General features: G+C 50.0%; 1 protein-coding gene across 3 annotated transcripts in view; it reads left to right on the forward strand.

Annotated features, from left to right (window-relative positions):
• The window catches only part of TRAPPC10 (trafficking protein particle complex subunit 10), an 88,978-nt gene that overhangs the window by 41,408 nt on the left and 33,681 nt on the right, over positions 1-13,889 (forward strand). For all 3 annotated transcript variants that reach the window (XM_081800679.1, XM_081800683.1, XM_081800685.1), the window contains 2 exons: positions 1,494-1,605; positions 4,036-4,283. In XM_081800679.1, the coding sequence (XP_081656805.1) occupies positions 1,494-1,605; positions 4,036-4,283 (360 nt within the window). The remainder of the gene's footprint in view (positions 1-1,493; positions 1,606-4,035; positions 4,284-13,889) is intronic.

The following is a 13,889-nucleotide window of genomic DNA, read 5'->3' on the forward strand; positions in this document are numbered from 1 at the left end:
ACACCGCGAGTAGATTATGACTTCCCCGGGACATTTATTTCCTCTGTGGTTTTGTTTTGTAGTCTTGGGTTCCAATAATGGACAGTCTTAAGCTAGTTTCTAGGGGAACTTTCTAACACTGCAAAGAGTGACAGGAATGTTGCCCTTAGGTTTCCTTATTCTTGTTTACCGTATTTTGACTGAAAAAAACCCTAATTTTTGTATTTAAATTGCACTTGTGTGTAAATTAATGAAGAAATAATACTTCAAGCAAATAAAAGACCAACTCTGATTAGAAATTTCGATGTTCGTCTCTGACCCTGTTGCTTACACCTTAGTGGTGTTTGGGCGACGGGGTGCACATAAGGGAGTTGCTCCCATCCACAGCTCACTGTAGGACTGACCTGTTACAGACCTTACAGATGACCCTGTCACTTCACCTTTCAGGCTTATTGAACTTGGTTTCTAAGAGCTACAGACAAGGAGAGGGGGAATCCAAGTGAACCCAGTGGTGTGGGATTGGACTCTGAGATAGGAGGATCAGAAATAGAGATGCATGTGTGTGAGGATTATACACCTGTCCTCTGACAGGGCCTAGAGAAAAATGACTTCTCAGTAACATAAGCACACTTAGTGCCAAAATCTTGGTTTCCAAACACCGTCCTTTTTTTTTTTTTTTTTTTTTTATCCTATTTATTTGAGAGAGAGAGACAGCACAAGCGGGGGTGGGGGAAATGGAGGGAGAGGGAGAAGCAGACTCCCTGCTGAGCAGGGAGCCCGATGTGGGACTCGATCCCAGGACCCTGGGATCATGACCTGAGCCAAAGGCAGATGCTTCATCCAACTGAGCCACCCAGGTGCCCATAAACTCCATTCTTAACAATAAGTGCCAGGGTTCCTTCTAGAAGTGGTTGAATCCAGGGCTGGCGTAGGGAAAATACAAGATGGACCAGGAATAAAGCTTACCAGAAAGTAAGGAAGTACCCCCCAAAAAGATGGAGGTCCATCAAAAGATGTTAGCACCACCTAAAGGAGCCTCCTAATGGCCAAAGCTGGAACAGTTTGTACAACAAAATAATGATAGAACTGGATTTTAACCCATGGAATACAATTCATATCCATGAGCCCTCATAGATATAAATAGCTGGTTAGATTAGTAAATGGAGAAGGTTCAGCTCTTCCATGTAGAAGAATGCCAATTAAAAAGCGTGTGTCTAGGAAGGCAAGGACAGTACCAAACATAGAGGGTGCCCGGTCCTGTCCCTGCTGCTGAGGGGCCGTGGATGGTTCCAGGGCTCATGGTGGCCTTTTCCTACTTCCTTCTGGCTGCCTCTTTGTGCATTTGTGAATGTTAACACCTTATGGTCATGAAGTTGATGTTTACTTAGTATAATAGAAGTGTTACTTTTAATGCTGCATGCTTTTTCTCTGTTGTCGTCTTTAATAGCAATGCATTGTTTCAAAAAGTTGATTGACATTTTTGCTTTTTAAAAAACTTTTGTTGGGGTAACTAGGAAGAACTTGCCTTTGTATTTGAGATGCTGCAACAATTTGAAGATGCCCTGGTACAATATGACGAACTGGATGCCCTGTTTTCTCAGTATGTTGTCAACTTTGGTGCTGGGGGTGAGTAGTGCACTTTTAGAAGCAAATTCTTTTCTTAGTATAGTTTTCCCCACTCTTAAATAGTCTAGAAGCTGCCATTATTTATTTGCTTAATGATTAAATCACCTTTTATTGTTTTGTGCAAATTATATAGGATATATTCTTATAGTTCTAATAGGAAATGATATGAGAATTAAGAACTAGTCGCTTTCACTGTTAGAAGCATCCTAAGCAAGAAAAGCATTTATGAAGAGGGTGTTTTTCAGGTATAAAGAGTCTTTTCTCCTACTTAGAGCTGGCTGGTTATGCTTCTGATTCTGTGCCTCCTTGCTAGCGTAAGAGTGGGATCTTGTACTTCTGTTGACAATCTGTCTTTGTAATGTTTGAGTGCTCATTGCAGAGTTTTAAATGGCACCACTGTAATGGGTGTTCATCTTTCTTTTAAAATTTTAAAGTCTTGAATTATTTTAGAAGTACAAAATTAGCACAGTGAAACCATATACAGAGAAAAAAGTTCATAATTGTTCTCACTGTGTTTTGGGTGATACCTATATTGATAGAAATGGCATCATCCTATGTAGACATTTGTCTGTAGCTTGTTCTTGTTAACAGCCCATCGTGGGCATTGTTCCAAGCTAACAGGTCAGGTTTTAAGGTATGTTCGTTAATAGCTGCATCGTGCTCCACAGTGTGGACCCATGAGGGTTAATCCAGCTGCCCCTGGTCTTGGACATTTGGGTTGTCTCCGTTCTGACCACCACACACAGTGCGGTAACAGACATCTTTGTTGGGTGTTCTTTTTAAGAGAACCCTGATATGGTGTCTGAAGAAAGGAGTGATTTCAAGGAACCCTAGTGTCTGTTAGAAAACCTGTAGGAAGATGAGGTGCTGGGACAGTCAGCTTGGGCACTGTCTTTGTTCTAGAAATGATGATGAATGGCACCAGTTGGTTTTTTCTCCAAACCAAGTTTTAGGAAGTTCAGATTTGGATCTCTTACTTTGCTAAGACACAAATGTAAACATAACCAGAGCAAAGTATTTACCAATTAAACTTTAAAAATTTGAGAAGAGATAAAATTATATTTCACATCTCCATATTGTACGTATTTAGGTATCTTACATGTTTCTTATGTCGTATTTCGCATAATTTCTTTGTTCTCTCAGTTTTAAAATCTGGGACAAATTAGAGTCCAAAAGTAAGCTTGAACCACGTTTTGCAGCTCAATGATAAGATTGTTCATTTTTGTTTGTTCATTTAATGGATGCTTATTGAGAGTCCCATATGACCAGGCGCTGTTCTGGATATAGTAGGTAACCAACAAAACCCCTTCCTTCATGGAGTTTACATGAAGGGGAAACAGGTGTAGAAGTAAAAAAAACTTCAAGTCAGGTAGTTGTAATGAGTGCAGGCCGCAGGAGGGGTTGCAGGTGAAGGGGCAGAGTGTGACGGTAGGTGCTGGGTGATCTTAGTGTGGGCTGGGAGGCTCTCTGAGGAGGTGGCATTGACACAGAGGCCTGAATGACATGTGAGAGGGAGCCAGGAGAACGCTGGGCAGAGGGCCAACAGAGGGGTCTGCTGGTGTAGGCACTCTGGGGCTTCAGCAGCTCTGAGTATAAGTTCCAGTCAGTAAAGGCTGCTGTTAGTTGTGGTTGGCACTTGAGATATTTAGTAACATCAGTGTGCCAATATTGAGTCACTTCCTGGTGGGAATGCAGCATGACCTGGTACGGCAGCTCTCTTTTGGAGTGAGGAAAATAGATTATATTTTGCCATATGGGTTGAATGACTAGTTATCGTGGGCTGTTATGCTTACTTTAAGGCCATATTTGAGTTTGGGGCTATAAGTTAGAATTGGGGAGCCTCGCTGGAAATTTTTGACAAGCAAGAATGTTTCCCTTCTGCTTCCCGCTGCTGCTTCTTCCTTGTGCCTACTGTCCTTTTCTCCAGGAGATGATTTGGGTAGCTGACGTGGTTGAGTTAGAGACAGGTGTGAGGCTTCGGTAAGGGAGACAGAAAGACCAGCACGGTCTCGTGAATGGGCTGCTCTCTGGCACAGTACGTTCCAACCCAGGCCCGGTGCCTTCTCTCAGAGCTGACTGAGCACAGAGCCTGAGGCCTCCCTGACCCCTTAGCCTGGCAGTCTCCAGTTGCCTCCCGACCTGTTCACCACCCTCTGGACATGGTGCACCCGTGTGCCTTGTGGCCTAGGTCATGTTGCCTTGTGCTCATCATCGGTTGCCATGTACCGAGTGGGAATACTCGTGGGAGCTACCCTGTCCCCACATCACTAGCCTGGTTCCATGCCCATGGAAAGGGGGCGGGCCCGTGGTCAGGGAGTAACTGGTTGTTGAGCTGCCTGTTGGTACGTGAGGTCTCACGGCCTTGAGCAAGAATCTCAGGAAGGTGAAGTAATCTGTAGTCAGCGCCTTTCATGATGTGTGTTTGTTTAGATGGTGCCAACTGGCTGACTTTTTTCTGCCAGCCGGTGAAGAGCTGGAATGGATTGATCCTCCGAAAGCCCATAGATATGGAGAAGCGTGAACTGATACAGAGGCAAGAAGCCACCCTGTTAGATCTGCGCAGTTACCTGTTCTCTCGGCAGTGCACCTTGCTCCTCTTCCTGCAGAGGCCGTGGGAGGTGGCTCAGCGCGCCCTAGAGCTGCTGCACAGCTGTGTGCAGGAGCTGAAGCTCTTAGAAGTGAGTCTATTTTCCCAATTTACTCGTTTCTTCGTTGTTCAAACCCAAAACCCTGAATCGCGAATCGCAGGCATTGAACTGTCTGTGCTGTAGGAAAGAATTCTCTCTTCCTGAATGTCCTGCATTTGTAGCCTGTTATTTGTGTACTTACTCTTTACACCGATTGGGTAATTGTTCAGAAGTGTCATTTCTGCTCTCAGCGTGGGGGAGTTCATGTCGGCCCAGAGCAAGACTCTTGGATCGGTTTCTTCCCGTGAGGTTTTGAGAGCACTTCGGCTTTATCCCCCGAGGAAGACGGCTCCCTGCCGCACACACGGCGTGAGGCCTTGTGGGCGGGCCTTCACTTGATTTCCGAGCCGCCTTTCTGTTTTGCACGTGAACACACGGTAACAGTGTGACGAACCGGAATTAGTAGCATGAAGTGTCGGGAGGGTGCGTGACGGGTGCGCGTGTGCACGTGTGTGCGAGTGAAACCCGTGAGAGAGGCGTGTACGGTGCGTCGGTCGCGGAGTGTTGGCCTTTAAGGATCGAGTCCCCGGGCTCCTGCGCTCCTGCTGCTCACAGAATCAGGCACGTTTTAGTGAAGTAAGGGAGCGTTCATGACTGTCTAGTCTGGGCGGGGGTGGGGGGTCTCCCCTTTTTTGTTTCAGTGACCTCTCTGCCCAGAAAGGGGCATCTGCGCACATACACAGGGTTACACATCATCTCGGGGGGCTCACAGACACCCCCACCCCACCCCGCCCCATTCCCCGATTAGGAATGAGGTGAACGCTTTAACTCCATTTCACAAAGGAAGAAGGCAGGCCTGGAAGTGGGGAGGTGGCTGACCCAGCAACATACCGCAAGGGTTGTCCAGGGTCAGGCCGCATGCCGGGCTCGTGCGCTCTGTCCTGCCGCTGCCGGCATGTCCCAGGGGCACAGTTGAACAGGGTCCTTGAGTGTAATCGTATTGCACTAGCCAAACCCTGGTGAAGCTGGGCTTTCATAATGAGTAACTTTCATCCTCTGTATCCTAGAGTGCTAAAGAACAGGCTCAACACTTAGTTTGAAATAATCAAGTGATAGAAACTTTTTTTTTTACCCAAATGAAGAGAAATTATGTTAATTTTTTTTATTATTTTTTTTTTAAAGATTTTATTTATTTGACAGAGAGAGATACAGCGAGAGAGGGAACACAAGCAGGGGGAGTGGGAGAGGGAGAAGCAGGCTTCCCGCGGAGCAGGGAGCCCGATGCGGGGCTTGATCCCAGGACCCTGGGATCATGACCTGAGCCGAAGGCAGACGCTCAACGACTGAGCCACCCAGGCGCCCCTGTTAGTTAATTTCTAAAGGAGAAACGCCTAGCCTAGCTGAGCCACACACTCGTGAATGTAAGAATTTGTATCAGATTATTTTTCTTGCCTAGATACTTCATCAAGCAAATGAGGGAAACACCATCTTCCGCCATGGGAGGGCACTCCTGTGGCTCCGTCGAACCGCGTGGACTTGGGTGACCTGCTTTGGCTGCTCCAATCTGGCCGTACGGAGCAGGGGGGCACAGGGCTGTCTGTGCTCATGTGTGCCTAGATATTTTACCTGATTTAGAGATTTCGTCATCTTAGCGGATGGGGGAGAAATAGGCTCTGTGCTAGAGTCCACGTGGTTCACACTCAGCACCGTCAGACTGGGGTAACCCCGGGCGGGTCCATCAGGAGGCACTGTCATGCAGCCCAGGGCGCGGGTGGGAAACCCTGGAGGGTGGTGCAGAGCCAGCCCCTTGGTGCTGGGCCCCGCCCGTCACAACCTGAAGGATTAGAATCTGTCGGAAGTTCTTGCTCTTGCCCCAGGAGGTTGCCTTGTCACAGCACGGCAGCCAACTGGCAGAGAGGCGAGGAAACATTGCCGGAGTGGCTGCCGCCGCGCTGAGGGGCTGGGCCCTCCTGGTGAGGGGCCGCTGACCGTGCAGGGACCCAGCTGGGCACCTGCTACCATCTCCTGCCAGCTCCACCAAGCGTTCTGGAAGCTGGAGGGTGAGGGAGCCTGGGGATGCGTTACATACAGCTCCCCGGATCTGCAGGGCCTGCTGGGGGCACAGTGGAGCCTAGGGGAGGAGTAGGGAAGCCTTTTCCTGCTGCTCACAGGCATCCTCGTCCTAGCATGGATCCCTGGTCACTCCGGCATGCCCAGACGGTGCAGGCAGGCTGCGTGGGGACATGCGTGGTGTCCCACTCATTCGCGGCACAGCAGCACGCATAGCGGGTCCTCCTGCCCACCTTGCCTTGTCTGCTGAGCTCCTTGCTACCTCTAGCCATCGTAGGAGTGCATGGAAACTGTCCTCTCGGCTGGAAAGAGAAGCATGCAAGGAGCAGGTGGTGGGGCTCGTACTCGGAAACGCTCCTGGCTCCAGAGAGTCCGTGTGAACGGCGGCATGATGTAAGTCCATCCTCTAGGCTCTTGGCCTCTGGTGCGGATGTTCACTGAGGGCTTTTCCCGGGCTTTGTGTTGTGGGATGCACTTCACATACGTTGTAGTATTCTTTCCCCTGGTTCTGTTCTTTTCTGAGTGGAATGGTCATCGTCCTCTCGACCGTTCCTCGAGAGGGGGCTGTCCCCCACTATGAATCATGTTGATTGTACTTTGCACCTTTCTGGTTCTGCTGTGTCCTGCCTGAGATGAGTTGACCAGAGCTGAATTCAGGGTGAGGACACGCTGCCCACTGTTTGCTTTCTCTCTCTCTCTCTGTCCTAACGACCCAACTTCTTGTTCCCTGGTCCCCTCGTGCTGCACATGATGGGGGTGGGGCTGCTCTGTTGCCTTGCCATCCCTCGGCATCCCTGCCACATGAGTGCCGTGGACAGTAGCTGGGCCCCAGCAGCGTGCTGTGCCTGTTGAACTGCCCGGGGCACGAGCTACCAACCTCTTTTGTCGACACAACTCTGCTCATCCCACGGGTGAGCCTGCACAGTCCTCGTGGAACACTTGCGCTCACGTGTGGTCGGCACCAACGTGAATGCCGGCCACTGTGGTCCTCTGCTGGGAGCTTCTTCCCGTCCCCTCTGCTGTCCAGCAGTTTGACTCTAATCTGGTTGTCAGGTGTACTTTGTGAGGGTCAGGTTTTAGGAAGACAGTCCAGCATGGAGGGTGGGCTCTGGAGCCAGAAGGTCTGCGCTCAGACCCCACCCCACCCCATGCCTCCCCGCCAGGGACCGTGACTCATTTACTTGCCCCTTTAAGCCCCCCTTTTCCATCCATGGAGGCAAACAGAAGCTGCCGTGTGGGTGCTGAGCGTGTCCAGGGAGCTGAGCTTTTCACGCTGCCTGCCGTGCGTCAGCCCCTTGTGCCAGTCAGGTCTGAGCGTGACCTTCCTTGGTAGCATCTTCTCGAATATTTCTTTCCAAAGACAGAGAGTCCGTGTGAACGTGCGTGTCAGCACTGTTGTAAGACTGTGGAGGCCCCATGGTACTTCAGGCACAGAATTATTCTCTCAGCTTTCTCATCTCAGGTTCTTTCTGGAGGTTGGTTTCCGGGGGGAGCGTTGTTTTATCTTGAGTACATTTTTTAGTTGGCAGTTACCTGGAAAAGTATTATTCTTAGAGTTTCTTTTAAATTTTTGTGGAAATATTCAAAATTCAAAAGACCCCAAATTATTTACATTTTCTATACATTTAATTTTACTCTAAAAAATAGACTCATTTCCTGGTGTCGGGGCTAGCTTTTTGGTGGGGTGTTTTTCACCTTTGTATCGGTGGCCGGAGGCCAGTGTGGAGCTGTGGCTTCTGACATGGGCCCGAGGGGGCTCAACATGGTGCGGTCCTGGGCTGGGGGCAACGCTGTGTGCACGGAGAGGCCACGGGCTCAGCCAGCTTGCAGGCTGGGCCCGGGTGTAGTTCTTGTAGGGCTCAGCTTCTTTTGTTAATCCTTTTAAGCCCAAAGCCTAAGTATTACAGCCCTTCCTGCATTTCTGATTGTGACATTTCTTTAGCAGAAAAGGCTATGTATATTTGCTTCTATGGTTTGTAAAACACATCCTGCTAACCTTCTGGTTGATTTGTCCATTGATTTGAAGTATCTTCTTTGAGAGTAGGAGGCCAGATGCCATGGGAACAAGCTGGATGCCATGGGAACAAGCCCCACCTCTGTAGTGGGACGTGGAGTGCCGGGCCAGGGGTGCCAGGGAAGAGCCTTGGGCCAGCTGCCCTGATTGAAAACATGTAAAAATGCACATTGTAGCTGCCCCGTACAGCCGATAGGGATCAAGGAGTGATGTCCAGAGTGTAGCAGTTTTTCATGAGCTCAGATGACTCGTTCATAGGGTATTTCTTCTTTCCTACAACATTAAAAAAAATGCCCTCCATTTACCAAACATTGAATATATTGTCTCTGTGAATTTGGAAGATAGAATGCTTATTCTAACAGCAGGAGGTGTCCTTTTTGGTCTGTGGCCTTTCTGTCTGCAGAGGAAGTGCGTTCATTCAGTCAGTCCTGTTTTGAACATTTGTATTGCTCAGAATTATTTGCAACTGAATCAGTGTGTATTCTCGTCCATCTGTCTACATGTGATGTATTCATACACGTAGAATTGCTAGCTCAAGGACACACTTGTTTTTAAAGCTTTTAGTATACATTGTCGAATTGCCTTCCAGAAAGATCTTCCCATTTTTCATTTACACTAGCAGTGCCTGTTTCCCTGCATCTTTGGTAAGAAAAAAAAAGTAGTCATGTGCGTATATTTTAATCTTTACCAAATTGTAAGTGAGAATATAAGAAAGATATTTTCTACAAGACCATTATATATTTGTTATGATGACTTCCCAAATGATTTTTTAAAACGTGGGTCTCCCTCAGTACTGATTTGTCTTTTGTCAGCTTTGGTTCTGATTATGCTTCCACATGGGGTAGGCCAAGTAGGACCAGGATCCCAGAAGAGCCACCTGGTCTAGAGACTGGCCAGAGCTAAGCACAAGAGGCCATCACGGCCAGTCCACCAGTCTGTGAGCAGGCGCTGCATGTGGTAGAAGCTTCCAGGTTAAACTGGATGAGACAGAAAAGGGGTGCCTTCCAGGCTGGCCACTTGGATCTATGTTCCGAGGTTCAGGCTCAGCAGAAGACAGAAGCCGAGGCGTCGCTGAGGAGTGTAGCTCAGGGTCCCTGAGTGCTTGCTGTGTTCCAGAAGCTCTTTGGGGCTTCTCGGTAGACAGGGGCAGGGGTCATTGCGTGACCTGGAGCCGTGAGGACCTGACGTGGAAGAGGAGTAGGAATGGACAGGAGGACAGGTAAATGCCGGAGGTGTTGCTGAGGAAGAACCGGTGAGGGTTGGTGGCTCTCAGGAGAGAAGAAGGGCTGGCAAGTGTCATTAGGGAGGCAGCTGGTTGCCTGCAGGGCACTGTGGTAAACATGGGGTGGGGGCATGGCACGCAGATGAGGAAGAAGCAGGTCCCTCCTGACGCGGGAAGCTCACGGTCGAGTACACTGAGCCGGCTGTGGGAACAGGGTCAGAGCAGTGTCGCCAGGTGATCAGAGAAGAACATTTGGGTACAGGAGGAGTATCAAGGATGCAGAGGTCCCATCCCTGCATGTGGATGCTTCAGTTCAGTTCAGTGAGCGTTTTCATGGCGCCTACTTTGTGCTAGGGAATGTTTCTAGAGGTGGTCTTGTATGAGCTGGGTTTTAAAAGATTCTTCCGTTCAACAGATATTCCCGGGGCACCTGTGTTGTTCCAAGCAAGCATTTGTTCTAGGCACTGCATTATTAGCAGAGGGCAAGATAGACCAAACCCCATCCGGGGGAGTTTACGTTTTAATGGAATGAGGAGGTTGAGTGAGATCTGCCAGGTAGATGTGGCTTGTGGTGGCAAATGTGAGAGCGTGTTTAAGGCAAAGAAGGTTTTAGTGAAGAAACTATGAAGGAGCTCAGTCTTGCTGGAACTTAAGGGGTGAAGCAGGGCTTGCTGGTAAGGCTACAGAGCTATCAGAAGCTGGATTTTGAAGAGATTATGGAAGTGTTGGTATGGCATCCTGAGGCCTGGGTTTTGTTCATCGTCTGGTAAGGAATCGTAGTCGGGTTTGAGGCCAGGGTGCCGTGAAAGGTGTGGGACCTGGTGGGGTGGGGGGCAGATGGAGGCCAACAATTAGATGGAGGCGGGAGAAGAGCCAGCGGCTGAGGTCATAATCCACTGGGGAGGACTAGGGCAGTTGGAGTACATTTTAACTAAATGGATTCAAGAAAAATTTATTCAGTGGGTCTACTGAATGTCTGTATGTAAAAATGAATCTCGATCTCATACCAGACACAATTCCAGGTGGAGTTTTGATCCAAACATTAAAGATAAGACAAAGAAGCTTCTAGAAGAGAATACAGGAGACTATTTCCATGACCTGGAGGTTAGCAGATATTTCTGACACAGGACTAAAGGCACTGACCATAAAGGAAGAGAGGAACGGACTGGACTACACTGAAATCGGAACTTCTCTCCGTCGGCAGGTAGCATTACGTGAGTGAAGATGCGAGCCACAGCGTGGAAGAGCACCAGCAGGATATGTAGGTGGGAAGGGCTCTTCCCAGAATATGTGAAGAACTCCTGCAAATCAATGAAAAGAGACTGACAGATCAATAGAAAAATAGGCAGAAGAAGCTATCCCAGTGGCCAGAAAGCATATGGAAAGGTGCTTCATTCCAGTGAAGTGCAAACTAGGTGTGTGGAGGCCAGTGCACAGCCCCAGGATGGCTGCAACGGCGGGCTCGGCGGGCTCGGCGGGCGGCAGCGAGCGGGCGGGAAGTGGGGGTGGGAACTGGCGCTTGCACTGCACGCCCCGGGACCCTGCCGTCCCGCCCCGGGCATCTACACAGACATGCCGTGCGCGTCCCAAGAGACGAGCCAGCATGCTCGTGGCCGCGTCATTCATAATTGCTGGAAACGAAATAACCCGAACGTCCATCACGTACGCGGGGACGATCCTTGTGGGCTGTTTGCACAGCAGACTGGCAGACAGCAGTGGAAGCAGACGGACGTGTAGTGGGCCGGTCTCCCCAACACAAGAGCGAGAGAAGTCAGACACACAAGGATGTACGCGTTTTGCTTCCTTGTGTACAGCGTTCACAAGCCGTCGGTTGTGAGGCGTCCGGCCAGGGATGGGTTTGTGAAGGGGATGGCGACTGGCGGAGCTGGACGTGGCGGGCGGAGGGGCTCCGCTGCACCTGTGAGTCTCCAGCAGGGGTGGGCGCGTGGGGGTTCCTTATGATGCTGTGTTCTCAGTGTTCGGTCTCGCAAAAGATGTCGGTTTAACAAAAGAAAGAATAGAAAGAAGGCCTTTAACTGTAGGCTTAGAAAATGGTAAAACAGCTCTTGGGGTTACTGATAATAGTCTTAGGAAAGAAGGGGGGCTTGAAGAAACTAAAGAAGATACGCAGGTATCCCCATTTTTCAAAAGTTTGTTTTATACCACTTCACTGCTACAGAAGACCTACATTCATACCTGTCCTCACTAACCAGAAGAAATCCGGAGAGGATTTCCGCTCTTAGTGGAAAAAAAGGCGAAAAGCGAAAACCGCATCCAGCGGCGGGTGTCCAGTAAGCCGCCGTGCAGGTGGCGGACTGCACCCGAGCAGCGAGCGCGGCCCCCCACCTCCTGCCCCGCGAACCACCCGCGGCATCTCAGCCTCCGGCCCCGGGGCTCTCGGCTGCGTCCCTGAGCATCTGGGCTTGATCTCGACTGATTTTGTGTGTCCATTAGCTAAACATGTCCTGGGGATCAGAAGAGCCTGGGAGAAGTGATTTTTGGGGTCTGGGAATGCTCAGAAGTTTTCCACGTAAACTAACGGCACTTGCTTCTTCGCCTTATGTCGTCTCGGCTTACGGAGGGTTTCACAGGAGCGTGGTGCTTTCGGAGAGAGACCTGTATTAAAAAATTTAAAAAGTCTGTTGTTTACAAAAGAGGTTATCCAGATGGCCCGGAAGGCTGTGGAAAGGTGCTCATCATCCTTCTTGTTAGGGAATGTGAATTGTCAAAAGGTGCTGAGCCCATCCCCTGGGCTCACGGCAGAGCTGTGTGCACTGCTGGGCGAGCTCCCCCTCAGAGCAGAGCTGAGGCTCATCCTTCCTGGGTTTGGGCAGCATCGGGTTGTAGGGTGTGGACTTTGGGGGGCTGCTGCCTCCTGGGTGAGACCTGGGGCACTCCTTGCATGTTTGCTGAGGTATATGTGTCCCCCCTCCCCGGGCCTGCTGCTCCCAGACTGGCTGGCTGAGGTGAGCGCGATTGCTTGAACAGGTCTAGAACTGGTTCTAGCCCTGGCTGTGGAACGAGCCCTCTTTTCCAAACTTCGTGGGACTTTTAAACCATTCTCAAACTCTACCGTAATGGATGACGGTAACCTGTAGAAAAACCGACAGTATCAAACAGAAAAATTGGAGCTCGCACGTGGTGAAACAACCACTTTGGAAAACTCTTTGGTATTGTTTCCTGAAGCTGAAATGTCCTTTGACTCAGCGATCTGTTCCTAGGTACGTACCCAAGAAGAAGGAGTCCAACCAAAAGATAAGTAGGGTGTGTTCAGAGGGGCTTGTAAACCAGCAGGACGGCCTGACTTTGACTAACTTCCTGGCTCTTTTTCCCTGGGACTAGATCAAGTTGGTGCAGCTGTTTTACTAGGCAGCATGGCTTATGATCGGGTCACCTTTGGTGAGCGGATTGTACCTGGACTGGGAGGCCACCAACACCTGATGGACAGCCCATGCTCCCGGTCCCCCTTGCTGCACCTCCGTGGATCTTACAGGAGGCTGGGGCTGCCCCGTGGGCCCTGAGGCCTCCCAAGAGACCCAGTGTTGGTCTCTTCTCCTTGCCCTGATGCTGCAGGGGTTCCCGCAGGAGAGGGGCCACTGATGCTGCCCTCCTTTATCCTTCTGTGTAGATTGGTACACAGGGGGCTGGGGGTCTGCTGAGTCAGAGAAGGCTTCCTCCCCCAGAGAGGGGGGTGGTATTGCAAATAGTTGTATCCATGGTAGCCAAACCCTGGAAACAACCCAAACACCTGTGGATGGGGATGGATAAATAAACTGTGGCATATTCGTAGAAGGGCATAGGACCCAGCAGTGAAGTACAAGCTGCTGACAGGCCCCGCCAGGTTGGATCGCACTGTTAGGTTCGACAGGGAAGCCACATACAGAAGAGCTTGTGCTGTGTGGTTCGGTTTGTGGGAGGTTCAGCCACTCACTGGTGACCGAGGGCAGAAAGGGGTTACCTTTTTGGGGTGGGTTTTGACTGGGAAAAGGGGCTCGAGGGAACCTTCCAACCTAATGATGGTGACCTGTTCTTGATTTGAGTGGTGGTCCAGCTGTAAAACTTCATGGGGCTCTGAGGTTAGTGATTGGGCCCCGTGCATATCTCACCTTATGTACTCGTAACCTTTTTTTTTTTAAAGCGATGAGAGATCTATGACTCCGATGATATTTTAAGCATTTCTGAAAGCCCTAGATCGCCACCCCTGAAGTGCTGCTGCGGAACCCAGCTCTGTCAGGCCCTGATGTGTGTAAGAGGCCTGCGGGGTGTGCAGCTGGGCTTTGCTGGGGAACCGCGCCCACACCAGTGAGTGTGGTTCCAGGTCCTAGGCTGATGTCTTCCAGCAAAAGCTCAA

The sequence above is a fragment of the Leptonychotes weddellii genome, chromosome 1, assembly GCF_054177405.1.
Source record: "Leptonychotes weddellii isolate Sample4059 chromosome 1, ASM5417740v2, whole genome shotgun sequence".
NCBI classification, from domain to species: Eukaryota; Metazoa; Chordata; class Mammalia; order Carnivora; family Phocidae; genus Leptonychotes; species Leptonychotes weddellii.